Source organism: Trematomus bernacchii, unplaced genomic scaffold (genome assembly GCF_902827165.1).
Source record: "Trematomus bernacchii unplaced genomic scaffold, fTreBer1.1, whole genome shotgun sequence".
Taxonomy (NCBI): domain Eukaryota; kingdom Metazoa; phylum Chordata; class Actinopteri; order Perciformes; family Nototheniidae; genus Trematomus; species Trematomus bernacchii.
In genome coordinates, this window is record NW_022987409.1 from 2,010,978 (window position 1) to 2,038,655 (window position 27,678).

At 39.7% G+C, this 27,678-nt stretch overlaps 5 protein-coding genes across 6 annotated transcripts in view; 3 read left to right on the forward strand and 2 right to left on the reverse strand.

Moving 5' to 3' along the window:
• Window positions 1-8,505, forward strand: part of fermt3b (fermitin family member 3b) — an 8,911-nt gene extending 406 nt beyond the window's left edge. Inside the window, exons 2-12 of the mRNA XM_034139038.1 lie at window positions 2,398-2,566; window positions 3,097-3,199; window positions 3,294-3,401; window positions 4,040-4,174; window positions 4,344-4,390; window positions 4,856-4,980; window positions 5,418-5,524; window positions 5,825-6,046; window positions 6,638-6,762; window positions 7,194-7,335; window positions 7,792-8,505. Of these exons, the coding sequence (XP_033994929.1) occupies window positions 2,424-2,566; window positions 3,097-3,199; window positions 3,294-3,401; window positions 4,040-4,174; window positions 4,344-4,390; window positions 4,856-4,980; window positions 5,418-5,524; window positions 5,825-6,046; window positions 6,638-6,762; window positions 7,194-7,335; window positions 7,792-7,971 (1,437 nt within the window). The 5' untranslated portion in view covers window positions 2,398-2,423 and the 3' untranslated portion in view covers window positions 7,972-8,505. The remainder of the gene's footprint in view (window positions 1-2,397; window positions 2,567-3,096; window positions 3,200-3,293; window positions 3,402-4,039; window positions 4,175-4,343; window positions 4,391-4,855; window positions 4,981-5,417; window positions 5,525-5,824; window positions 6,047-6,637; window positions 6,763-7,193; window positions 7,336-7,791) is intronic.
• A 525-nt stretch (window positions 8,506-9,030) lies between these two features.
• On the reverse strand, window positions 9,031-12,522 carry trpt1 (tRNA phosphotransferase 1). Of its 2 annotated transcripts, none has more exons than XM_034139060.1 (7): window positions 12,318-12,521; window positions 11,618-11,699; window positions 11,111-11,277; window positions 10,287-10,464; window positions 9,534-9,590; window positions 9,320-9,430; window positions 9,031-9,213 (listed from the first exon to the last, which is right to left on the reverse strand). In XM_034139060.1, the coding sequence occupies exons 1-7, from the start codon at window positions 12,396-12,398 to the stop codon at window positions 9,191-9,193; spliced, it is 699 nt and encodes a 232-aa protein (XP_033994951.1). In that variant the 5' UTR covers window positions 12,399-12,521; the 3' UTR covers window positions 9,031-9,190. The 2 variants fall into 2 exon arrangements, with proteins under 2 accessions (XP_033994951.1, XP_033994942.1); XM_034139051.1 differs by having other exon boundaries at window positions 9,137-9,235; window positions 12,318-12,522.
• A 39-nt stretch (window positions 12,523-12,561) lies between these two features.
• Window positions 12,562-16,112, forward strand: zbtb3 (zinc finger and BTB domain containing 3). Its single transcript, XM_034139024.1, has 3 exons — window positions 12,562-12,632; window positions 13,717-14,540; window positions 14,919-16,112. Exons 2-3 carry the CDS (start codon window positions 13,720-13,722, stop codon window positions 15,988-15,990), a joined length of 1,893 nt encoding a protein of 630 aa, XP_033994915.1. The 5' UTR covers window positions 12,562-12,632; window positions 13,717-13,719; the 3' UTR covers window positions 15,991-16,112.
• A 2,315-nt stretch (window positions 16,113-18,427) lies between these two features.
• On the reverse strand, window positions 18,428-20,575 carry rnaseh2c (ribonuclease H2, subunit C). Its single transcript, XM_034137833.1, has 5 exons — window positions 20,495-20,575; window positions 19,906-20,060; window positions 19,112-19,224; window positions 18,859-18,978; window positions 18,428-18,585 (listed from the first exon to the last, which is right to left on the reverse strand). The coding sequence occupies exons 2-5, from the start codon at window positions 20,057-20,059 to the stop codon at window positions 18,562-18,564; spliced, it is 411 nt and encodes a 136-aa protein (XP_033993724.1). The 5' UTR covers window position 20,060; window positions 20,495-20,575; the 3' UTR covers window positions 18,428-18,561.
• A 1,068-nt stretch (window positions 20,576-21,643) lies between these two features.
• LOC117488268 (seipin-like) lies at window positions 21,644-27,452 on the forward strand. The gene is made up of 10 exons (XM_034137076.1): window positions 21,644-21,717; window positions 23,428-23,680; window positions 23,770-23,848; window positions 23,936-24,079; window positions 24,187-24,222; window positions 25,214-25,348; window positions 25,430-25,527; window positions 26,112-26,241; window positions 26,399-26,456; window positions 26,549-27,452. Exons 2-10 carry the CDS (start codon window positions 23,433-23,435, stop codon window positions 26,578-26,580), a joined length of 960 nt encoding a protein of 319 aa, XP_033992967.1. The 5' UTR covers window positions 21,644-21,717; window positions 23,428-23,432; the 3' UTR covers window positions 26,581-27,452.
• The last annotated feature ends 226 nt before the right edge of the window (window positions 27,453-27,678 follow it).

The window sequence follows — 27,678 nt, forward strand, 5'->3', positions numbered from 1 at the left end:
CCACTACAGTGTACAAAACATCAGTCATAATATCATATAAATGGGGTGTCTGGCTTAAAGGTCCCCTGGCATACTCTTTTTCAACAATATACTATAGGTCTCAGATATATAATATGGAGTGTGGACTTGTAGCTGGAGAGGTGCCAGTTGGCCTCCTGGGCCCTGCCGAGTTGCCCTTGAGCAAGGCACCGTACCCCCAACTGCTCCATGGCGCCGGCGAGACTGGCAGCCTCTTCGCTCTGGCACCTCGCCAGATGCATGTGTGCAACCTATCTGTAAAAACTGTATAGAGTGTAAAACTGTGTGTGTGTAAACTGAATTTCCTCCTTGGGAAAGGCAAGGCAAGTTTATTTATATAGCACATTTCAACACAAGGCAATTCAAAATGCTTTACAAAAATGAAAGACATTAAGAGCATTAAGAAACATATTATGAAATGACATTTAAAAACACTCATTTAAAAGCAACAATATAAAATGGCATTTAAAAACACTCATAGTCCTTTAGTTATTTCAAGTGTTTCATGCTAAACGAACCCCCCTTTGGAAAAATCTAATCTGACCCTCATGGTACCTTTTAGTTTTCGCCGAAACTATTCCTCTTTTTTAAATGCACATAGTTAAGTTTACCTTGTCTTTCTAGGACTTTTTTGGTATCCTCCGTGAACCAGGGTCTTGAAACCAAAACAAATTCCTGCACCCCATGGTACCTTTTAGTTTTCGCCAAAACTATTCTTCTTTTTTAAATACACATTAGTTAAGTTAAGTTTTAAGTAAAGAAGACGTTTCATCTTCTTCTTATATACAAAACATGTCTCTAAAGTGTTTGGCTCGAAATACCAAACAGCTCATGCATTGTAGCATGCAATTAAACCCTTCTGTTTCAGCCCTGTTTCAAAAGTGCTGATTCTGTGTCTGTAGCTTTAAATGCAAATGAGCAGCTGCTGGCCATGCCCCTCTGAGAGATGATTGATTAAAAAATAACACAATAGCCGCGTTCACACCAAGTACTTTGCCGTACTTAGTGCCGGCACTCAGTGCCCCGGCACTTATTACCCCAGGGCACTTAGTACAGATCGCGTTCACACCGGAATAAGTTCCCTGAGGGAAGATTATGCAAATGAGCCGCTGACGTCACTTCGTCTTCTTCTGCTTTGGGTTTACTGGCAGGCCGCAAACCACTTCACGGCGTATACTGCCACCCGAAGTCCCCGGCCGGAAGTCCCCGGAGTTGGGGACTGGCTTCAGTAGAAGCTGCTGGGACTCCCAGCAGCTTCTACTGAAGCCTTCTGAGTAAATCGCCAGAACGCCGACACCTCCTCATCTCCACCGCTCCCATGTTTTATTTTGTGTTGCCATAAGTTAGTCTCTCTGCGTTTGTGCGCTGGGCTAATGCTAATGCTAATAATGCTAATGCGAGGATAATAAAATGGCGGCTCTACAAAACATTTCAGAGTTTTACGGGGCGTGGTTTGCAATTCGCCCAGCCAATCAGAACTGGGGCACTTTTTTCCCCCAGGAAAGTACCATCTCTCAGCAGGCACTAAAAATGGGGGTAAAAGTTCCCGGCTTGAAGTAGCCTACTCTTTTTGGTGTGAACGCGACATAAGGGGTACTAACGGAACTAAACGCGAAAAATACGAGGAAAAGTACTCCGGTGTGAACGTGGCTAATGGTGCTCTAGGAGGAGATTTAGGTGACAAGGGGCCTTTCTCATTTCACTAATTTCCCCTCCTCGACTCCTATCCTCGACTCCTATCCTCGTGTCTTAGTCCCGCCCACAGGAGATGCGAGCGGAGGAGCGGAGGAGCCGAGGAGCCGAGGAGGGGAACCGAGGAGAGAGGAGGGGAAGCAGCAGGCGGTTAGAGAAATGAGAAATCCTCTCCTCTGAGCGGTCATTTTAAAGAGACGTCCATTAATGATGACAGGAGGCACAGCAGCACTCTGTCTGATGGACAGAACTGTGTTCATGATGACTTATATATTTACTTTTAATTCATTCACAGTGCGGTATAATGAGACAATAACAGGCTACAGATGCGGACATACACACACATATATTTATATATAGGTATATATATATATTTATATAAATATATACAATTTCAGAATCAAACAAGTATGAGAGCACTCACAGCATAATAACGTAACACTATCAGCTCGATCCTCGGTCCTCGATGTGCATTTAGAGAAATGAGATGTCCTTCAACATGGCGCGCCAAAATTATGTAATTGCTCATCCAGCAGCTGCACTCAGTATTCGTAATAAGTATTCTGTTTGAATAATAGACTTCAAAACAACATTTTCATATATTAGAGATGTCGGACTGTTTTCCTGACCTCCACTATCTGACCACCCTTTTAAATGTGACTATACCCTTTGACACTTGCTTTACAGCATCCCGGCCCTGTCTGTATAATGGCATGCCTGCTCACTTTGCCGACTCACCTCAGATGGAGGCCATCTACAAGATGCTGTCAGTCACCCAGCCTCCCCCTGCCCCCGAGGTCATAACCAAGCAGTTCCGACCAGCCAGCGTGGTAGACAAGGCCCACATCAACGGCAGGTACGCATACAGACATATCTGTTTGGAAAGCTTTTTCAAGGACAATGGCAGTCTGTGAATATATCATATCATGGCATAGTCCTTTACAAAGATCTGGGGAAATAGGAATATTGACCCAGATATGACTTGAAAATGCAAGTTTTGGATCTGAGTCAGCCATGCTACCGCTTGACAACAGGTCCTGCAATACTGCTCACCAAAAAGTCAAACACTGGAGAGGGTACATCATTTATTTGAAAATCATTGTTGTCCTTTTCATGGCCACTTTTGAGTTCTTATGGTGAATTAGTCTTTGAAATTGTTTGCTATTATTTGTCAGTTGATTGCAAGTCCATTTATTACATTACATTATTTCACAATTCCTCATACATTTCTGTGTTCTTGGTCGAAAAATCTCCAGCCTTTGAGAAAAGAACAAAACTATTAGTATGCAAACCATTTTACCAAAAGGTCTGACACAATGGGGGTTTTATTGATTAGAAAGTAATTATTGTTGACTTGGTCATATACTTATTTTCTTTCCCTCCAAGGTGGTTGGACTCATCCCGTTGTCTCATGCAGCAGGGCATCCAAGAAAATGACAGAGTCTGGCTTCGCTTCAAATACTTTGCCTTCTATGATATAGATCCTAAGGTGTTTATGTGTAAATATTGTTTTTATAGATACAGTCTGTATATGTCATTCCATTCCACTCTTGATTTGACTCCTATTTTCTCTGGCTGTGCAGTATGATGTTGTGCGTCTGACCCAGCTGTATGAGCAGGCGCGCTGGGCCATCCTGCTGGAGGACATCGACTGCACCGAGGAGGAGATGATGTTGTTTGGAGCTCTACAGGTAGAAAACACTGCTACTGAAAAGCCAAATGTGTGTCAACAGGCAGACACACACACATTAAAAACAGCTAAATGTCCAGAAATACAATTAAGGAAGTGGGCATTTCCTTCATGTAACTCTTTAAAAGTCACAAATTACAGGAATTAAAATGTTGCAATGTGCATATGCATATTTTGTGAATGACATACTATATAAATTCATAATTGTTTAATTTTGATCAGGTTATTCAATTCAACAGATACATAAAAGAAAATTAAATCAATAAAATAATAAAAATGAAAGTAGATCACATTTCATTTAGTTGAGGCTTTTATCCAATGGAGAAATAAAGCAAATCTTCACATTTAAGATATTGGAAATTACTCTTTTTTTTTTTTAAACGAAAGTGATTCAAACAATTGTCAACAAATCTGGCCTTAAAGCCAAACTCTTCGTTTTTTGTGAAAACTTGTAAAGTATTTGTTGGTGGAGTGAAGTAGTGGATTTCCCTCTCAAATGTTGAGGAGAAGAAGAAGAGGTACGAGAAGAAACACTCAAAGGTTCAAAGGGCTTTATTGTCATATACCAAAGTGTACTTAAGTTGAATAACTGAGTCAATGTACTTAGTTACATTCCACCTCTGCTCTCCTCTCCTGTAGTACCACATCAGTAAGGTGTCTGAGTCGGAGCCCCAGGCGCTGAGCTCCAGTTCAGCCATGGACGACCTGGAGTCTGCCCTGCAGTCCCTGGAGGTCAAGATGGAGGGAGAGAGCAGCTCCGCCTCCGAGATGCTGGTCAGACATGTTGAATTTACTTGTGTGTCACTGAGAGTCAGTTTTATTTTTTCAACATGTCAAAACATAGAAAGAATGTTAACAATTCACAAAACAATACATTTAATAAGAAGGCAAGAGAAGAGTATTTTGTTTACTGATGGAAAAAACATCTTTGTCTTTCATCCAGGAAAACATGACTGCACCAGAACTCAATGACTATCTGAAGATATTCAGGTGAGAGACATTTTCAAACATCCATTGGCATAGCCTTGATAGGTTTTTTTTGTTTCTGTGGATTTTTTTAATCTCTATCACTTAACTCCCTTACTGCCCTGCCATAAAATGTGTTTTATCTTTCAATTCTCGCCACAATGAAAAAAAAGTTAACAACTAAACAAAGCACATAACAATTGCTATGTTAACTGCACTCCCATGTGTGATCACTAGCCCAAAAGGGTATTTTCACAGTACATTAGAACTGAAATAAACTGCAGGCATGGTGTTTAAAATAAAGTTGTCAGTATCATTTCCCCAACAGGGGACACGATAAATTACCAGGTCTTCGGAGGATAACAGATGTTTGCCTCTTTTGTCTTAGATGTGATGTGTGTGTTAAAATAGAGTGAAAACATAGTTGATTTGTTTTCCTTTTTAATCGGTGTCAGTACATAGCCTGAGCAATGTGTTTGTTTGTTTCAGGCCAAAGAGGCTGACTCTTAAAGGATATAAGCAGTACTGGTTCAAGTTCCAGGATACCTCCATCTCTTATTTCAAGAGCAAAGAGGAGAGCATTGGAGAGCCCATTCAACAGATTAACCTCAAAGGTACTGAATATCTAATTGTATTTTATATTTTTAGGATATGTTGTTGCTATGTTACCAATAATGTGTCATTAGTTATCAATATGTATCTAAAGATTAGTGGCTGATTAAGTAGCAGACATACTTTAGCAATCCGTTTATCCACCTCTTTGTAACATCACTGCTTATCAACATCAACACATAAACGTACACAGAACTTTCCACCTATGATAAAAAGTGAAGGTGCTTCTCTCAAGTCTGTTTTCATCCTCCATCTGTGAAAAGTGAATTAGGTTATCCTATAAATACAGAAAAATGAACTGCGAGTATGACTCAGCAGGTTCAGGCGTGGGCAGTAAACTCGAGAAGTCTGACCAAGTGGTCGGGTTCAATTCTATTTCAATCCCATAAATGTCACATTTCAGAATTGGTCAGTGGTTTGATATTTATCCTGCATACAGGATGTGAGGTGGCTCCGGACGTTAACGTGACAGCCCAGAAGTTCTTAATTAGACTCCTGATACCAGCGCCTGAGGGCATGAACGAGGTCTATCTGCGCTGTGAAAATGTAAGGACACACACACACACACACACAAACACAAACATCATTGAATTTTAAAATGTGCCATACAGTACTTTAAATTAGTAATAAAAAAATGTGATGGGCGAAATATACTTTGGCGGCCTACCTTGGCGGCGCCCAAGTAAAGTCTATGTGTGGGAAACCCTGGGGTAATCCCTGACATTGTGACAATAATCGAATTGACAATTTTTTCGAAAGTTATCTTGTCTCATACTTAATCCTAATGATATGTAATCTGTCACTCCCCACCTTACTCTCTCTCTGCGGTTGTCTCTCGCCCTCCAGGAGCAGCAGTATGCTCAGTGGATGGCTGGGTGTCGACTGGCCTCCAAAGGCAAAAGTCTGGCTGACAGCAGTTTCCAGAGTGAGATCCAGAGCATCCGCTCCTTCCTGGCTATGCAGAAGACCAGCTCAGGTTCCCAGGGCAACGCAAATGCTAACGATGAAAGCATCAATCCTCACAGTCTGGTGTCGCCACGCTACCATAAGAAATACAAAGCCAAACAGGTACAGGAGAAGTGGAACTTCGATGTAGGCTCAAAAAAGAAAGAGTAAATGTAATACTCTCATTTTATCAGCAGGTAGCTACAGCTAAGTACTTTATTCGATCACACCAATCCATCATTTATAAATCTAATATACTGAATGACAGTACTTTTCCTCTAAAATGATAATATGTATAAAAATGACACACCAAGTGCTAATTTTTATTCTTGAAGAAAAAACGATTTACCTCCCTGGTAAAGGAATAATCAAATTGAAGTTAATGGGGCAGAGTTAAAACCACAGCAAAACGTTGCTAATTAATAAACACATGCCTTTTCTCTCTTTTATTGTGAAAGTGTTTTAAAAGTAACGGTTTAACGGAAATGTATGTTTGGTTATCATGGTGTGAATAAATGTAACTTAAATGATACTGCATAAGTTGTGTGGAGTTTGTAAACTGATGTAGTCCTTTAATTTCTGGACAGCAGAACAGTGATTTTGCACAATTGAGCTAATTGAACTATTATGCAGCTGAAACTACTGCCCATTGTGTTTATGAGGCAGCAGAAATATACTAACGTCTGACCCTTTGCCCTGTGCCTGCTGCTCCAGCTGACTCCTCGTATCCTGGATGCATACCAGAACGTGGCTCAGCTCTCACTGACAGATGCAGTGATGCGCTTCCTGCAGATCTGGCAAGCCCTGCCAGACTTCGGGCTCTCATACGTCGTTGTCAGGTAAAGTTCAATCAGAATTTATGAAATGCCTGTTAGCATCAATTTAGGACCATGAAGGCACAACATAAAGCAATTACTTACATTCCTCAGTCTTTCTTTAACAGAACAGCACTCACAAGCCATGATAAATACACAATTTAAAACAACATTTAACAGCAAGAAAATAAAGCCAACTAAAATCTAAAAACTTCCATTGGTATAAATTAAGATTTAAACTCCTGTCTAAAAATTATAGGAACAGTGTGCTCGTCACTAGGCTCAAGTCACTATCAATAATAGTATTGTCAATTTGATTGAAAGGGTTGAAAACACATCAATGATCTAGCAAGTTATTGAATTGTATTGAATTGAATTGAGGATTAAAGTTTGACCTTTGCATCAACAGTTTAGATTTTGAGTGAAAAGAAGATTAAGATGTTTTTTCTAAATAGGTTTAAGGGCAGTCGTAAGGACGAGGTACTGGGCATTGCTCCCAACCGTCTGATCCGTATCGACCTGGCTGTGGGGGATGTGGTGAAGACCTGGCGCTACAACAACATGAAGCAGTGGAATGTCAACTGGGACATACGACAGGTGACAATATAGCTTTGATCCACCTTCTGTCTGCAGTATGCACAATCTCACACTTTGGTTTCCAGGGAATGTGTGCTACTGAATTAGCTAAACAGACCTTACAAAAGTTTATTATTTGGATATTTTCCCACTAAGGTTTCCTATGTGTGGTTTAACTGCTCAAAGGGTATCTTTGAAAAATCGTGCCTATTGTGATTTTTGTAATAACTTCACACAAGGTCAAATTAATTTAAGGCAGAACTTGAGAAATCAAATATCAAACTTGATTCCCAGTTTTCCACAAAATATTCCTTAAATCCTGCTGCCGTTGTTTGAAAGTGAACTCATGAACATTACCCGTAAGAGCAACAGTTGGGTAATTTCCCTAAAATAAATGTAAAAAATCTGCCTGCATATTGAAGGAATCTTATATCTACTTTTTCTTTTATATACTCTATATGTTTCTGACTCCTCTAGGTGGCCATAGAGTTTGAAGGCAACATCAACATTGCTTTCGCCTGCGTGACCGCCGACTGCAAAATTGTTCACGAGTTTATTGGAGGCTACATTTTCATGTCGACACGCAGTCGTTCGAAGAGTGACACGCTCAATGAAGAGCTTTTCTACAAGCTGACTGGTGGCCACGAAGCTCTCTAACTAAAACACAAAAATAATCCCACATAAGGTCTTCTGTGTGCCTCAACAGAAGGACACATTATGGAATAGAAAAAAACATAAAAACGGTCAAAGATAATTCTAAATAAGTTTCTGATCTTGTGTCTATCAGTCTATCCTTTTATATATCCTATGTTATACACATTCACAGATATAGTGGATGGACAACATGTTCAGACAGTTCAAGACTCAAGGTGTTTCCCATGCTGACTCTTAACTTCAGGATGGACTGTTGCTGGTTCAAACTGCTTTGGACATCAGAACCAGTCTCAGCAGGCTTGAAAACCAAACTAATGAAAATGTAAAATTAACCGTTGCATCAGCTAGCAAATAGTTTCCTGTTTCGATTCGCAGCGTCCAGACTTCCTTTTCGCTCAGGATGGAAATCCTTGCTTTGTAAAGAGCTGCAGTCTTATTGCCAGCAGCCACAATATCACTGCCAATAATTAAAACAAGGCGTAGAAAAACACATGCCAATAGTCATTGTTTTCACTAATAAACATTTATTCAAGTAAATACAGCAATTCATTTTTCATTCTGTGTTGTCTTTACTCCTCATGGTTGCAGCTTATCGGGGTAATTTCTGCTGTTTCTTCCACAGGAAGCTTCTAACCATTTATCTCGCCTAACATGCTGTGTGTGTGTTCATATCTCACAAGACTGTTACAGCTGTCCGTTACATTAAACCACAGTGTCTGTATCCTCTGCTTATCCATATTTAGTCAAGGGACAAACCACACTTATAAAATGTCTTCAAAATACATTTAAAAAGGTAGAGCTGGATGTTGCAAGCAGTCTGTTTTTAACTAGTGTTACATTTCCAAACTGTCCTAAACCTGCCCTGATCCTTTGAATGATGAAACTAAAATCAAAAGTTTTACAATTTTGTCCGTTTAGGATGATTTCTCCATGGATTGTCCTATTGCTAATGAAAATAAGCTTATTGGATGCTAGTATGCTCCTGCTAAGCAACATATGTTACCAAGGGAACTGGGATAAGAATCAAACAAACCATGGTTATTGCTCATGCTCTTATTGTTATTATGTTATGTTATTATGTTGCATTGTTGGAGAAGCCTGTGACATAAGATTTTCAACTGCATAATTACTCTGTAGCTATGTCAGATTGACAATAAAGAACCTTGAACCTTGAACCTTGTGAGTCTTGCTGTGGCCAATGACAGAGCAGTATCCTATGATGCTACTGCAGTGGTATGATACTCCCTGTAACACAGGAGGAAAGTGACTTTAGTGAAGGGAATGACCCTCGCACAAAGTTTTCAAATAATCAAATGAAATGTGTTTGGTGAAATGTGGTACTTTTTCTTACTTGTAGGTCTCAGTCTTAAGGCACGGATGAAGTACTTAGGTATTAGTTTTCCCTCATCGTCCCCTGCAGTCAGCAGCACACCGTTATCTGACCAGAAAAACTCAATACCGTCTGCGTATACATACATAAAACACATGTAAGAGGGTTTATTGACAAAACATAAAGACAACATCAAGCATAGTGGTTACTAGCAATCATTAGTGGTGGAGCTTACCAGCAAGAGCTTTGGGAACGTCAATATACACAGCAAGATCACAGTCTTCCCTCATTCCTAGTGGGGAAATTAAGATTGAGATTAAGATACACCTTCATTGATCCAGAGCGAGAAAATACAGGTGTTGCAGCAATACAAGGACAGAAAACCTATAAGTATCTTATAGAAAGTAACATGAATAAATAATATCAGGTAAAAAGGCTTAAATAAGAATAGAATAAAAATAAACAAGAAAATGTGTAGACCAATTACATAATAAACTGACAGTGGTATGATTGATACCAAAGTTTACGTGTGTGTACTAATAGGTTAAGCAAGGCAATAAAAGCTCCGGAAAGAATGAAGAGACCACTCAAAATGTTTCTTAAATCTCAATCTCTACATGTATGGCAGCCATTCCATTCAGTGTCTGTTGAATTCCAACACAGAGAAATGTTCAACAAAAAAGAAACAAAAAAAATGTTTACTCAAACACATATCTATATATAATAATAAAACCAGAGAAACTGATAATGCTGCAGTGGTCTTTTAATTTTTTTCAGAGCTATATTTGATATGATTAGGGAATGGTACTCAGCATTTGTCTGAATAAATGTTATAACATATAAGTCAATTTAATATAAAATAGTATCATGTGGTTTAGAAACTGTAGAACTTATTTATCTCAATGTTCAGATGGGTTTCTTTCTGTCACACAGACAACCATACACCCACACGTGCACACACACACACACACACACACACATTGTTTACCGCTGATGACCCCTTCCTCCTCAGGCAGGCCGGGGGCCAGGTGGATGTGTGTCCTCCTCATGCGGCTCAGGCCCTGCTGCTGGATGGAGCTCCACTTGCGGAGGTAGGTGCCATGAACTGCCTCAGCGGGGCAGTCTGGAGAACCAGCCAGGACCGGTTTCAGCTCCAAATCCATTACCTGCCCACAGCAATGCAACCAGTGTTAACACACAATACAAAAATGTGACCAGATCAAGTTCTAATGTTCAGAAACAACAACATTTGGCAAATTGAATCATTTTAGATGGCAGTCCAAGGCCAATGAGGGTTTGTATACATCTCATGTTCTGCTGACATGTTAATCTTTGCAACAAACAAGAAAAATATAACATAATCAAACAGAGTAAAATGTAATTAAAGTGAAGATGAATTTTAGCAACAGAGGTAGTGCTATTCTCCAATGTCTTTTTGAACAATTACCTAACCTGATTTTATAGGATTCTAATTATATATTTCCTGTTAGGCTGTCAGAGGACTAACAGCATCTGTCATCTGAAAATTAGATTTACTTTTTTATTTTGAAGGTGAAAATTGGTTTAAAACATTTGTATGCACTCTGTGGAACAAAATGGAATTGTGTTTTAAGCTGTTAAGGGATCTCCCAGAGTTAATTTCCCATCTAAAGAAAGTACCTTGAATGTATTGAAGTTGAAGTTAGGTGGTCCACTAAATCTATCTAAAAGCAATTCTGGTGTAAATTGAATATTGATTAATTCAGCATTTACCCAGGGGGATAGAATATCGTAGCATGCTGGTTTGCTGATTAAATTAAAAAAGCCCCATACTTGTACTGAATGCCCCTGACTGGCTCGAATTTGGAGCCGGCCGTCCTCCAGCCGATGAAGTTTAAAGCGCTGCTTGTCATTTGTGGCCACAACTCTTTCAACGTCTTCCAGTGAGTATGAGCTGAACTGCGTGTGAGCCAGGAGATCCTCCACAAACATGAAGCCATCTACGAGGGTCAGAGTTGAGGATAAGGAACTTTACTATGGCTCTAAATCCAAATGGATAATACATGTAAAGCATGTGTGATAAAAACTATTAGCGGGCAGGATTTATGGGCATGATTGAATTCATTATAAAATTAAGCATCAAATATAGTGACAACTGTCACATTTTTAAACAAGTCTTTGTTCAGAATTCCTGTTTATGATGTCTGTTTGAATCATGCTGAGAGAAAAATATAATCCAAAAACAAAGATGATTATAGGTATTTGTTTTTAAAATGCTGAATGGAAAAATACATCTTAGGTTCTCATTTGATATATTAAAGTTGAAGGGACACAGCTCACCTGAACTTATTTGAAGATCCATCTTGTTGGCTCCATGGCGAAGAGCATAGGACAAGGATTTAGACAGGCGAACATCTCTGCCCTGGTAGGGGACAAGGCATCAGTCAGAGCTAAGGCTCCAGCTAGTTTTAGGTAGTGTAATCAGATTGCCCAACAAGTTACTAATCAACCCAGGTTACATTTAAAAAAAAAAAGGGCAATTCAATATAGTTACACAGGCAATAATTTATTAACAACATGTGGCCTTTGAAAAGCAGGAACACAACTGGAACACACGTGTTGCTGTGTCTATTTCATTAGGACAAGGTGCGATTATTCAACACACACACACACACACACACACACACACACACACACACACACACACACACACACACACACACACACACACACACACACACACACACACACACACACACACACACACACACACACACACACACACACACACACACACACACACACACACACACACACACACACACACACACACACACACACACACACACAACACACCACACCACCACACACACACACACACACACACACGTAAATATAGGACGTTTAAATATAGGACCTTGACTTTACCATAACTAACCATTCATCCTGACTGCTATGACACCCAATACCACGAGTCAGAAACCAGTCCCTCAACTGTTAAGAGGTCAATATCCCAATGTATAGGGCTTCAATCTCTCACCTCTCCCCCACGATTTCCTCTCCTTCCTCTGCCTCCTCTGCCTGCTTTTCTTCCGCCTCCTACACTTCCACTACTGTCCATTTAAATGCAGTAAGCTAAGATATTCAGACCATTACTCGTAATTTTACACAGGATCACACTCGTTGTCAGTAAACTCATGTAAACAAACCGTGCAGCTTCCCACTTCCTGTTCTTGTCTTTATTCGCTTCTAGGTGCCGCTGTGGCGGCCGGGCGGAGCTCCGGTGTCCCGGCGGCACCACAGAAGAAGAAAGCTGCATTTTGTCCTGGAAGAAAACATCAGACAGCAGCTGCAGGTAAAACAATATTCATAATATCATCGTTAAAAAAAAACACAACCCCAAATGCATGCTGTCATTTTACGGTAACTTATACCTCATGATGATATAACTCAAAACAAAAACACTGCGGTTGCTGTGACTACCGGTGCTGGATTTCATACAGAGGTTGGGCTTAGTTGGCTAACTAATGTTAGCATAGTTCAGCTAGAGCTGGATAATATTGCCATTTGGTAAAATATGGGGTTTCTATGATTCATTTTGTGCTGTTTGCCATATTCGTTTTTCTCAACTGCATGCCATTGGCTGTCGTCTTTAAAGTGTAACAAAACAAGAGGAAGCTGGCCTGCCAGTGTACTGGAGACTTCGAGCAGGTCGTCATGGAAACGTTACGTTAGATCTAGATGCGTTGTGATGACTTATTATTGACTTACTGTCAATAATAATCAATAGGAGAAAGAACATTACCTTCTGTAAGTATCCTACTTCTTTATGTGAACATGTTTATTTCCCAACATGTGCCAAGAAACATTATTATCTATATATGTCGATTTTATGTTTATTGGTTTACTAGCAGACGTTTATTTTACATTGAGGCCAGGTTAACGGGCTAACAACAGATTGAGTACAACAAAGAGTTACAAGTCCTCTACTTTGGCCGAGTGTGCAGGAACCTTGAGTGCACTCAACAGGTCTTCCCAGTAAGGATAAGGTTTATGATTTTCCAAACCTATGATTCGTTTTGATTTTCTATTTGGTTGGCTCATTCATTTTTGTCTTCACTGCTTTGCCATTGTGTCTTGATTCTTCAACATCAACTGATCATTGGTTAATTTGTACACATTTAAAATTCTTAATTAGAAGGGAAACTGAATTTTAAACTTAGACAGTTTAATAGTTTAAAAGTAAGAACACACTCAGAAAACAGTCAACATTGAGCACAAATATATCATTAATGTTAAATATTGTCCAAAATAATGCATACATTTTCTACATGGTAATATACCCTTGGTGGTAAGGGGGGAGACTTGTATTTGGAATTTAGATTACCTGATTCTTATGTCTTTGCTTTCTCTCTTTATTTCTCTTCTTTTATGTTCAGGTGATGGAGTTCCCCCAGCATTCTCAGCAGCTGCTGTCAGCTCTGCGTTCCCAGCGCCAGCGGGGCTTCCTCTGTGACTGCACCGTCCTGGTGGGCTCATCCCGTTTCCTGGCTCACAGAGCTGTTTTGGCCTCTTGCTCACCTTTCTTCCACATGTTCTACTCAGATCCTCAAGGCGTCCTTGGTGGAAACAGCAGCAGCAGCTCTGTCACACTCGACAGCGACATTGTCACGGCTGCTGCATTTAGCTTGCTCTTGGACTTTGTCTATGAAGGCGTTCTACAGCTGGGCGAGTCTCCACCAGTGGAGGACATATTGGCAGCTGCAAGCTTTCTGCATATGAATGAGGTTGTAAGAGTCTGCAAGAAACGACTGCAGCGACGGGGTCCTCTGGCTGAGGCTGACAGCACTCGCTCTGAAGAAAGCACTGGAGCGAGAAGGGCAATAGAGACAGGGAGGGAGGGTGGGGGGGACGGTGGAGCTGAGCCAGTGGTGGCCATGGCAGGACATCTCTTGGATCCAGTCGCCATGGCAGCACCATACTTACCAGTGTGTATAATGACAGAGAGGCGTCAATCTGTAAAGTCTGAGAGTAGGACTGGGGCGGGGTCTTCAGAAGCACGAGTTCAGACTCCTCTGAGCCCTGACATCGCTGATACCACACAGCCAGGCATGGATGCATCTCCTCTGGCCCCCACCAGAGAACTGATTCAGGGCCTCATAACAGGCCGGTCTGCCCAGGGAGGTCACTCCAGGTCGGGGTCCGGAGGTCATGGTGACGGGTCTGCACTCTGCAGCCCTTGCAGCACCACTGAGACATACAGGTATGAGTCTGTTGTAACTTCCATACTGTTTTAAAAGGAGTTCCTCCGTGTACTGGAATACCTTTTTATCTGATTTGTTGTTTTTAAAAAACCTGTTAAGTGTAGATCCAGGGATAGCACTTTGGTGGCTGATTCACTTTTTTTTTTAAACCTTGAGATTGTTCCCCCAAATTTACAGAATACATAAATATGTTTGCACTAAGTTACATAATTGTTTTTATTAAAGTGGTTCATGTCTAGCTGTGTCATTTCACCATAGAAAAATGTAATGTACGAGTCAAAGCAGCTGGCAAGCGGACGGTTTTCACCAGCGGCTGACGATCGGTGCATCTCTCCACTGTTTACACTATATCTTTCTTTCTGTCTTTCTTCCATCAGCAACAGCAATAACCAGCAGCCCTCCTCATCTTCTTCCTCCGTGGTGCCAGTGAGCCAGGCTAGCAGTCGGTCAGTGGTTGCTTATTCCCAGTCAGGACCCGGTTTCTCCACCAGCCTCCTACAGGACGATCACCGACTGGCATGTGATGTCTCTGTAAGGAAACCCTCAGAGGCTGACTACAGGGGTACATCAGGCAGAGGACAACAGATGGTCAATTTAATCCAAACATCAGCCCTAACGGCACGCAACCCAACACACTCGCCAACACAGCGTACACTCCCCCAAATTCGAATCCAGAACACTATGTCGCTTCAACGCCAAAGCTCGGACTTCCACCTGGCTACTCGGACACAAACCCTTAGAGGATCTGAGGGGAATATGGGAGCTTCACCCACCACTACAAATGAAAGGTCTCACCCTCTTATGGGCAGAATGAGGACAGACAACAATGATGGAGAGAATGTGAACATAAAAGTGGAGGCCATTGTTATATCTGATGAAGAGTTAGAGGAGGGAGCGGAACCAGTTATGGAAGTAGACGATGAGTATGAGGAAGAAGAGGAGCTGCACAGCCCTCAGTTTCTCTCCTCCCATCCACAGGGTCTCTCACAAATGGCTTCTCATTCAAATGACTACTCCTTTCCCCTCTCTCCCTCCTCTTCCTCCTCTGGTGCCGGCCCTTCCTCACAGGACACTTCCTCCTTCCCCTTGGTTCCTCCATCCACAGCCCAGCAGCATTCGGAGCATCCTGCCTACTTCCAGGACTTCCAGGACACTATGGGAAACTTTGTGGAGGACGTCCCCACATGTGGAGTGTGTGGAAAGACGTTCTCATGTACATACACATTAAGGCGCCACGCCATTGTGCACACACGCGAGCGTCCTTATGAGTGTCGCTACTGCTACCGGAGCTACACACAATCAGGGGACCTGTACAGACACATACGCAAAGCTCACGACAACTCACTGCCAGCCAAACGCAGCAAGGCCGACATGGACCCCTCCCTGCCACCACAACCACCACAACCACCACTACCACCACAACCACCACTACCACCACCTCTTAGTTAACACACACACACACACACCTTATTATATTTCTATACTCATGCACACATACCTTAAAGGTGGGGTAGGTCATTTTGGAGAAACCAGCTCGAGTGCGCTAGAATTTCAAAATACACAACCGGAAAAAATCTGCCACTTCCTTATAGAGCCCCTCCTCCAACACACACGAACGCGCACATGACCAATGAGGGCACGAGATAAGTCTGTGCACAGATAGATGGAAGGCTGACAGGCAGGTAGGCCATCCAGTTATTTTAGCCAGGCCGGCTAAAATGATTGGTCGTGCTTTTTACAGTACTACGGCTTCCACAGATGACATTTTTTTATGGATTTTTTGTCAAAGCACTTAAGATATTCATTGCTATCGGGATGTTAAGAGCATTCCATGGAATATAACAAAAAGTGTATCTCGAGCCGGTTTCTCAAACTTACCTACCCCACCTTTAACCTTAATATCATAACTTTTATTCTACATTTCTCGATTACTCTCTAATCAATTACCTGATTGGTCTATAATAATAAATATTGTGAAAAACATACAAAATAATATTTATATCTGGCTTGACATTGCCACACCCAAATTGAAATTCGGTCCAGTCCAGTTCATTCAACACGTTCATGATAGCAGCTTCAAAAATGTTCAGCTGCAGCCATCTCTCGCCCGCTCCTCTTTACTGACTTTGGCCCAATATTAGATGAAATGCTGTTATTGGCCGGCAGATCTGAAGTTGCGGGAAATCTATCCACATCAGAGCAAATAAAACATTGTTACTACTACGTTTTTGTAGGTACATTCTTTTATCAAAAACATAAAAGTTGTTAGAATATTCAGAAGCTGTGACTCCCTACTTTAAGTGTTTGCTATTTCAACTCAAAACACAAATACGAGAAAGCTGTTGTTTTTAATTTCATTAGTTACATGAGTTGTAATGTGTACGACTGCCTACTAAGTGTGTGACTCTACCAGCAAAGTTTATTGTAGCATTGTACTGTCGGTACCCCTTTACAATAAGACTACCCTTATAAAGGGTTTACGAATAGTTTGTAATTCATTTATTAATTAGGTTGTGAACACTTTATAAATCATTAATAAGCTTTTATAAGACATGAGATAAACAGGGCAACTGTGACCGGTTGCTTGCCAAATAGTGAACCCACATTTATCTGTACTGCTAAGCCTTATTATAAATGGTAGTAACTCATTAATAAATGGTGATTTGTTTCACACTTTACAATAAGGCTCTCTTTTGGCAACTATAAATGTTAGTAACTCGTAAATAAATGGTCATAAAGAGATGCCAAGAAACATCAAGATGGAACGGGGGGAATCAACTCAGTGAACAACAGATACCAAGGATGCTGGCTGATGAAGAAGACGAAGTAAGCTAGGTAGCCAATATAAGGCTTAGTTATCTTGCCAAATAGTGAGCCTGTGTTGATGTATGAAAACTATGTTAGAACTGGTTTATAAATGGTTCTTAATGATTAATAAAGTGTTTACAACCTAATTAGAAACCCTTTATGAATCCTTTATAAGGGTAGTCTTATTGTAAAGTGATACCATACTGTCTCCTGTTTTATTTACAGAAAGGACATCTACAAAGAAAATCCCTGCAAAAACTCAGACGTTTTTTAATTTATAACTTATAATACAAGTTTTTCCTTGCATCAGTTTTAAAGAAGCTGCATCATGAACATAAGTTATGTACAGTATATCTGATGAAGTAGAAAATCAACTGTGCCAAAAGTCCTTTACCTTGTTTCTTCATAACCTTATCTTCTTTTAGATGCAGTAAGAAGTCTTCGTTTAGGAATCATTCATAATAGACAGCTGACCCAGAAATAACACAGTGGCAGCCATACAGCATAGCACTCTCTGTATTATCCTAACATATGATTTTGCAACATTTCATTGTCTTTGCTTGAAAATGTTAAATGTTAAACTATACAAACTTTACGCCAAAATGCAGTAGGATGGCAGTTGGTGGGGACGTGAAGTGTGGGGCTCTTCCCCGTTTGTGTTTAGCTTTCCTTATTGCCTGTGTGACCTTTGCCATAATCACAGATTATACAGTTTGAGCATTTTTTTACATGCAGTAATTCAGCCCCCTCTTTACATTTATACTTGAAATGTGCCTAAATGACTGTCAACTGAATTTGTTGTTCAACGCCATTTTACATGTTTTGGAAGTACATTTTCTGTACTTAAAATAATAATAATGTAATGGTTCTTACCATAAAAGAGTTCTGAGTACAGGTGGAGTTCAGTCATTGTGTGCAAAATCTAAAAAGGTCCATTTGTGAATAAACACTGTTTAGTAAAACATTGTGTTCATGTTGCCGTTTCAGTAAATCACAAAATCACACAGGTTGGTCACTAAACATTACCCTTTAGTTTATTTTTATTTCACTATAAAAGAAAATATACAAAAATATAAACATTTGTTATTCTTCAGTTGTAACACAATTACACTGAACTTGTAGCACTTATTTCACTGTCTGTTGCAAGTCAACTTTAAAATGTTCACTCGTGACACGCTGAGGACACGCCATCCTTCGTACGTTTTTCTCTCTTCAGTCTTCTACTGGCCCGTGGATCTGTCAGGGAAAACATTATAATAACAATTCATTTTCATTCATTTTAACAGCACTAAACGATGAACTGAACTTATGGGACAGATGTTACTGTTAACACTATTGTTAGTACATTTTGTCAACTGGACGACGCTTTGAATCACACCTAATACAAATCAGTGTTCCAGGACACTTCATTTACTTAAACTAAGAAACTTTTAATTGGGTGCCACAAATTGATCTTGTCTTTGATTTAACAGCCTTCTGTAAAGTTGGCTACAAAACAGAACAACTCACCGCCTCAGCCAACTCTGGCCAATCCATTGCCATCACAACGGTATCGTCAGAGTTTGGTGGCGTCTCCAGGTTCCAGTAGGTCAGCTTGTCAAACACAGATGATACCTTCACTGTCCTGTCCTGAAAACACACATTTAAGTACACATAATAACAAAATAGTTACCAAACTGAAATCAGATGTTATCCTCCGTGCAATCAGAGCTTTGCCTTATGTTTGGCTGAACCAGACTGCGGGTCAGCGTCAGATGTTTACCTCTTGGTCAGAGCCGGGCTTGTTGGTCTCTTTCAGCACTAAGCCAGTGTAGCCCTGAGGACAGCTGAGCTCCTGGCCCTTCAACCCACGCCCTCTGAATGATACCATCTTCTCTGTAAGGAGAAAAATGTACAAAGGATTGTAGTTAGAAACAAAAAATGATGTGGTAAAAAATGTTAAGCTATGTTACAAAAAAAGGGCAACAAAGTTTTAAAGGTCACCTGACCAACAACTTAATGTTCCGTCACACAAAAGAATAAAAATCATGAAGACAAGAACAGAATATATTCTAAGGATATCTGCAACATTTACACATAAAACATAGCTCTGCAGACCACTCGGCATTTCAGTCTAGTTCCTAGTGTTTTATCTATGATGTTCTTTTGTGTCAAATTTACATATTCTGTTTTCTGCTTTCAGGATTTTGTAAAGGGTATGGAAACTACCTATCTGTTTTATACTATTTTGAGGAAGTGGTTTCACTATGTTTGCTTTCTATGTCTTTAAGTGAGCTCAGCTTACTGAAAACATTAGATACACCTTTGTTAATCAATCTTTGTGACTAACTAAATCAAAGCATCCTCAATCATTTTCTAAAAGCTGTGGATTATACATGGTCATAATTATGCCGTTTTATTTATTTTGATAAGAAAAATAACTTAGGCCTTCTGTTAATATGTTGACCATCCTGACATTGGATAAATTGCATTTGTTTTTATCTCCATCGTTGTTTTCTATAAATAGCAGACCAGTGACAGTCAGCTTTGGTCTACTGTCAGAGAGGTTGAGTATACCTAGTTTGCAGTCTTTGGTGGTGGCAGTGAGGTATTGTGAGACCTGGGCCGGCCCATTGTGTTCAATCTCACAGGGCAGGAGGTGGACTGGGACCCTCTGCGCCTGGCCCACAGAGGACACGTTAACCCGGGTAACACTGCTGTTACAGGACATGCTGCGATGAGAAGACAGAAGAGAACAAAACACAAATGTCTTGCTGTGATTTGATACATGTAAAAAGGTGATGTATATAAGATGTATGCACTGGCTACAACAGAAAAGTATTTCTCCCCCATATTCAGAAAAACTGATAATTTATTAAGTTCAGGTGCAAAAAAAAAGTAAGGTCCATTAAAGTGATCTGATTACCAGTACATAGACAGTGTATTATGTATTATACATATTTTTTTCATAGGGCTTCTATGAAATGTTAAGGAGAAATAATTGTATCAGTAGAAAACCATCAGACTTTACATAAAATAAAAAGCATGCCTCATCTATTAAATATCTGTACCCTATGAGCGTGTTTTCTTAAATCATCTGATATAGTTTTTTAACGCGTTATTACGTGACTTCAATATGGAATAATTGAATACAGCTGGAACAAACCTTTTAGCAGTTTTCCAAATGTTTTTGTGAAATGAATTGGACCTCTTCCGGTTAGAGCCGGACTGCGTCTGATTGGACAAACGTGTCTTCTTCTACGCTGCTAGATGTTTTTTGGCGGGTTTTTTCTCTTGCAGTAAGGTATGTCTCCCCCTACTGGAGGGATACTATTTTACTTGTTCTGCTTTTTTAGATCTGTTGTTTTCTTGATTATTTTATTGTCTTCCTTCTTGTTCTTTGAGCCAATACACATCTATCAAATTGTGTTAACATAATTGGTCACAAAAGAGTAGCAGTAGTATCTGCACTTTCATCCCTTCTTTTTTAGGTATTTCGTATTCAAAATATGGCATAAGGTCTTGCACAGTAGCTTAATTATTGTCAACATTAAGATACTTTGGGCTTTATCCCATGGTCCTTTAGAAGGACAATTCTCTAAGTACAATGCAGGATCAAGACTTAGCGAACAGATCAATGTGCTTAAGTTGCTAGTAGGCCTAGAACAGTTTAAGACTGAGCTCTATCAAAGTAAAAGGAAATGTGTGTATAAATGTGGATTAGGATGTGCAAAGATACAAAGAATTTGGGCTACAAATAACAATTATTTTCATTTTGGATTAATCTACAGATTATTTTACAGTTTGTTTTACCCTCGATTTACGAATCAAAGGAAAAGGCAAGAATACACTTGAAATGAAAGCTGCCCATGAGGTCAAATGATCCCCTAACATTGTCATAGAAGGCAATGCAATGTATCAATTAGTTTAAACAATTCCCAAAACCAAAACATAGTAGATGTTAACATTGTATTCCTACTTCCTATAATAGGAAGTAGGAATACAATGTTAACATCTACTATGTTTTGGCCTAAGGAATCCTATTAATGATAACACTTCAGCTTTAACTTTCTGTAATTGTACTCTTTATTTTTCTCTTTTGTCCGCTAAACATAAACTATATGGGGTTTTAATAGTAAGAAGTATAGTTCTTAAAACTTCTCAAGCCTTGGCCTTGTTGTCAGTGTCATATTTAACACTAAGAACTCTGTTCCAGTTGGCAGAGCTACTCTCATCATGTGGGATGGACTAAGCCCGTCCAATGGCAGCTATTTCAGCAGCCGAAGTTATTGAAGGATCACAACATTTGATCCAGACAGGGTCAAGCTGTGGATAAAGGCGCTTCAGGGGAAAGAGAAGTGATTTCCTAACACTCACAGTTGGCCAGAGGTGAGTTTTCTATAACAAAATAATTCTGTTGCAGGCATGTTGCTGATGGATATCATGTAAAATAGTTGTGTTAAATGTTAAATAGCCAAAACATATGTTTGATTTGCAGTGGAAATCTTATTAAAGTAAGAGTATGTACAGTTAGTATAATCAGGAACATTTAAAGAATCAAAAGTAAAAAGTGCCCAATGCAGAGAGATGGCGCTGTGACACCTTTACAATGCTTCTTTTGTATAACCACTGTTACAAAACTCAATATGAATGATAAACTAATTAAAAAAGGAAAATACGCAAATCCACATTTGTGAAGCCGGCAACTATAAATGTTTGATGTTTAAATTATTCAAATAGTTTTATTTCAAATGACAAATGGTCTCATCTCTATTTGTACAAAGTCATATATTTCGTTTTATTTATAACATCAACTCTTCATTCTTCTTAAATGTGGTGGAGGAGAAGCAGAAAGTGGCATGAAAAAGTATACTTAATATTAAATACTTGGCTACTGTGATATATTAGATCACTATAAATAGCATGAAATGAGAAATTAAACAGCTTATACTAAAACAGAAAATTAAACATCAATCCACCAACATTATTACACAGTACATATTTTGTCAAAACCTCCAGATTATTTTGACTTTTTTCTTAGATGCTTCTTGTCAGTAATACAGTCAGAGCGGCAGTTGACTGTTGACACAGTTGGTTCAGTCATCTGATGCTAAAGGCCTCTGCTTGTGACTGAGATCAGACTCAGTGGTTTCACAGCCATCACTGCTATCAAAGTGGGGCTTGTTTCTGGACATCATGACATCATCAACCACACTTTTCCATGAAATAAAACAGCAGGAGTTATAGACTCAAGCCACTAATTGATGACTGGAGACTGAAGTTTAACTTAAGCACTGATGTCTCATGACTTCTCTTGGACTGAGCCTTCTGACCTGAAAATCAGAAATGCAACCCTTAATTATCATGTTCCACTTCCATGTGTTATCTAACAGCATCCAATCAAGTCACAGGATAGAACCATGAAGAACTAATGTTACTGAACTCCAGTAGAAAAATATACCAAAGATTATTTCCTTCCTTCCAAAAACTATGCCATCGACATGGTGAACAAAAAGCAAACAGCAGTAATTGAATGTGTATGTCTAAAATTAAATAAAATGTGGTGATAAACATATGATGATTTATTTTGGACTGCAAACCAAATGTGAAAGTTATTCTCTTCAGGTGACCTTTTTTCGGGGATTCTTTCATTTTTTATACAGTACTGCTGAAAGTGGACAGGACAAGGGGGGATGGGGGGATGATATGCAGCAAAGGGCAGCATTCAGATTCAAAGTAGTCAGCTAGTTAAGGTCTCTTTATATCAAAAGGAGCATTTGTACAAGTGTCACCAACAGGTGAGCTAAAGGGCACCCGGGACTTGTCAGTCTTGACTTGGGACTTGACTGCAAAGACTTGAGACTTACTTTTGACTTTCAAAACAATGACTTGGTTCTGCCTGTGTAAAACAGTTCTTGATGTGAATTTGACTTAAAGTGAAATATGGACAAAATCCATTGGGATCCTTTTCATTATGTCTTTACACTAACTCATACTTGTGGTGGCATTAAATGTGGTTTTTATCAACTGTTCCAGGTTAACTCTGTACTAATCTGCTTTTCCAAAAAATAAATGTACTCTCTTTTTTTTTATGTTTAGATTTCATGGGTAAAAAGAGTGATATGCGTTCAGGAGATGGAGAACCTTCAGCTCAAATGTTTGGGGCGCTGCTGGGGCTCCAGGATGCTGTCGTCACGTGGATGTCACGCGCCCGTCAGAGGGTTATTCAGGGCTTAACTGTGTTCTCCATTGTCTTTCTGCTTCTCTGGATTTCAGCCTTTTTATATGGCAGCTTCTACTACTCTTACATGCCATTGGCGGCCTTTTCCACACCTGTGCACTATCACTACAGGTGTGTATGTAATATCTTATCCAGCTGCATCAGACTGTAATTTATGTCTTGTAATTTTATCTTTCTGGCTTTCCCATTTTTGTCTACAGGACGGACTGTGAATCTCCTGTCTCTTTTCTATGCTCTTATCCAATGGCAAACATCTCTCTGATGAGGAATAAGAAACATGTATGTATGAATTTGCTGTGCATCAATCTGTGTATTTGTATCTATCTCTTCTCCCATGAGTATTACCTTTTAAAAATGTACATTCAGGTGCTGACATTTGGCCAGGCCTATGAGATGTCTCTGCAGCTGGACATGCCTGATTCTCCAGCCAATCAGGAGTTGGGGATGTTAATGATCAAGACAACCTGTTTCTCTGGGAAAGGAGGGCAGGTTGCCTCCTCTGCTCGCTCTGTGAGTTGTTGATTTGTTCATCTCCAAATGTGTGCCTTAAATCAAATAATGCTTCATTGTTAGTTCATGCACAATGATTCACTTTTGCATTGCTGTGTGTTTCTCAGGCAAGACAACTGCTGTCCGCCTCCAGCTCTCGCTTTGTGAGTACAGCGCTGACGCACATTAACCTTTAATCACTCAGCCTGGTCAGATTAGACTGCTTGTGCTTGCTGCAACAGAATGTGATCTCAGTGTTCAGGTGATAGAGATGTCCACACAAACATGTGAATGTATGATTGTTAAATGAAATACATCATATATATATCTTCCAGGAATATATGATGTGTAAAGTATGCTATTATTCATTTAAATCAGCTGTTCTCCTTCACCAGAGGTACTGCCGGATATTTGCATCCCAGTTCTTTTTTCCTCTATTGTTTGTCAAGTTTTGTTTAGTTGCTATTTATTTGGGAATGTGGTCCTTAAAGCAGCTATGACTTAAATTACTCGATTGAGTGTTTACAAAAAGAAACCAGTACTCTTATAAATACTACTTCTTTTGAAGCCTCAAACTTTAGTAAAGAGGTGTTGATATGGTATTTTTACTAAAGCTGCATTTTTGGTTGTTTTTGCATAATGTGTTTTGAATTTTATGTATATTAATTAGAAACACAAAATAGTCTATTTGAAAGACCTTTCAGTCACATACAATGCCAGAACGAGGCCTAAAACTGCCTAGAACTGAGACAACACAACAAGTTTAAAACAGAAGAACTTTACAGAACTATTGTATTACACTTTATAACACTGTACAAGGGGGAGTCCACTGAGATCAGCCTTTTGTCAACGCTTATTAAACATTAAACATAACCAAATCATTGAGTTATACGCAAAGGTAAAGCTTTTGCATGTGTGTTTACTGTATGTCCTACATGTGGGACGAGCTATTCATATGTTAATAGCAATGAATAAAAGTTCTAAGATTTCATGTAGTCTGGTCTGATATATATGTATGTGATAAATAGATGATAGATACAGGTTCTTATTTTATGTAATCTGATTGAGTAATCCTGATTAAATGTAATCTGTTACAGACTGAAATAATGTATTGACAGTACTATGTCTGTGTGACTGTGTTGCCCTGCGGTTCAGGGCATGTTCCGGTACCGCTCAGAGCTGCTGAGGTCTCTGGGCACGCTGCTGTTCCTCCCGGCCTTTCTGACCGGAGTCTCTGAGCAGAAACAAGTGCTGGAGGTGGAGCTCTTCTCAGACTACACGGACGACCCAGTGAGTCCTGGACTGCTTCGTCGACGTGTTAAAATGTGTCATGTGTTTTGTTGACTAAAAGGTTTGCCTTCATGTGTATAGTATCTCCCATCGGTCACGGCCGTCATTGAGATCCTCTCCAGCAAAGTGCAGATCTACTCATCCCAGCTCAACGTACATGCCCACTTCACTGGTATAAGGTAACATCTGTACCATGTTTTAATTTAGATCTGATGTTAAATATCTGATGATGAAACAAGAAGAAAAACAGAGGGACAGTCACAGTAACCCCCAGTCACATTTATTAATTTAGATTTAGATAGTTTTAGTGTGAGTTGCAGAGAGTTGGAGATTATGGAGAAGATGTCTCCCTCCTCTTGAATATAATGGAAGTGAACGTCACTTGGCCATTGGCGTTCAAAACCCCAAAGACATATGAAAAACTCAGCATCAAATTGTACTTGCATCACAGCAGCTCCATTTGCAACATCAAAGAAGGGCAAATATTAAGACATGATACAAGGAAAACAAACATTTAACATAACATCACGATCACTGAAGAAGAGCATGCTCAGAGACCCTCTAACGTACATTAGACTTCATGCAGGAACTTTTGTATATCTACTAAACTGCACCTGCTTACAATGGAGCACTAGTGTCTGGTGAAGTTCCTGCATGTGTCAAAAATATAAAATCCTTTGTGCACGTCTGAATAAAAAATATACAACATGTGATATATTAATACAAGTTATAATGACTCTTTTATCTTTGTATTCTCTATTAGATATTTCTTGTTCAAATTCCCTCTCCTCTCAGCCCTGGTGGGCGTGTCCAGTAACTTTGTCTTCCTCAGTCTCTTCTTCGTCTTCAGCTATGTGAAGCTGCTGTTGAATGAGGATTGGGCACCAGTGCAGGTGAGAGAAGAGCCGTTACTGCATACACGTAACTGCAGCTGCAGCCCTGCACACTTCATGAGTTTGGTGTTCCATGATAACGTGAAATATATTCCTCTCGGGTGTTGTGTCTCAGCCTCAACGAGCTCTGAGTGTATGTTCTTCTGCTTGTTTACAGCTCAGAACAGATGGCGGTCGGAACATCAACCAAGAGGATCACAGCAATGCTGCTGGAGGTACAAAAAACACACTGAGAGAATTTCAATGTTTTTTAAAGTTATTTGCCTAAGACACTTGATAATGACTACAAGAATGAATCCCTCGGTAGGTACAGCAGAGCTGGTGGGTCCACGAATGTGACCGGAGAGAGGCCCCATCTGCACTGTTGCAACAACCCAGAGCTGCAGAACAGACAGGTTCAACCTCAGATTTAAATACGATTCGGAGGCCTTTCAAGGATAATGAGAACAAGATGTAATGGTGAATACTTGAGACGGCTGGAAATGACTCAGAAAGCACCCACAGACTTCTGAAGCTCTGTGTTTGTCTGAAGCTCTGTGTTTGTCTCACACTCTTTCAGCACTGTTTCAAGTCTCTCAATGTTGCTTTGTTAATACTCTGCACCTCAAACTTTGGATTAGTAGTTCAATCAAAAAACTGTTCAACAATATTCAATAATTCGATAAGATATTAGAAAGTAAATAGGTGTAATGATACATACAGACAAAATCATGAAATTGTGATTATAACCCTGAATTGTTATTTCTATGGAAATACTATATTCCCTTTAGCTGCAGCTGTATGAAATGCAAGATTGTAAAGCTGTTTCATTTTTAATGTAAAGACATGCCGGCTAACATATTTCTCTAAGTTCTTAAAACCAGCTCACTGTCTTTTCCAACTGATAAGTAGTCCACCTCACAAATACTGTGAAGTTGAGTTATTTCAATAAGGTTTGTGTGAAAAGGATCTTGCTTAACTGAATGACAACTATGACGACAATCCACATGTTCACAATAGAAATATTAGAGTGATAAAAGTAGATGATGTTAAATGTTTTAAAACTTCTTAAAACCTGTTTTTTGTTACTTGATCAAAATGCACAAAGATATCAAACCTGTTTTTGCCTCTTTCTACTTCAAAAAATATATGAACACAGATTTAGTTATTTGAGTTATTAAGTAATGGCTGAAAATTATTTCTTAAGTCTACATTCTGTTAAACTGTTGCAATAAAACCTTTACAAAAATGTTCCATCAGGCTTCTGTTTGAATCTTTTCAGAGAATACTGCCTCTAAACAGTTAACACACAAAGTGCACTCTCATTATTGGAGGACACGTTATAGTATTTCCATCCTGCTATCTGACGTAGTGTCGTTCCTGGATGTCCTCTTGAAGCTTTGGAAACTTAATGACGTCACTGCATGCAAAACTTTGCACCACCAGTGAGAATGAGAG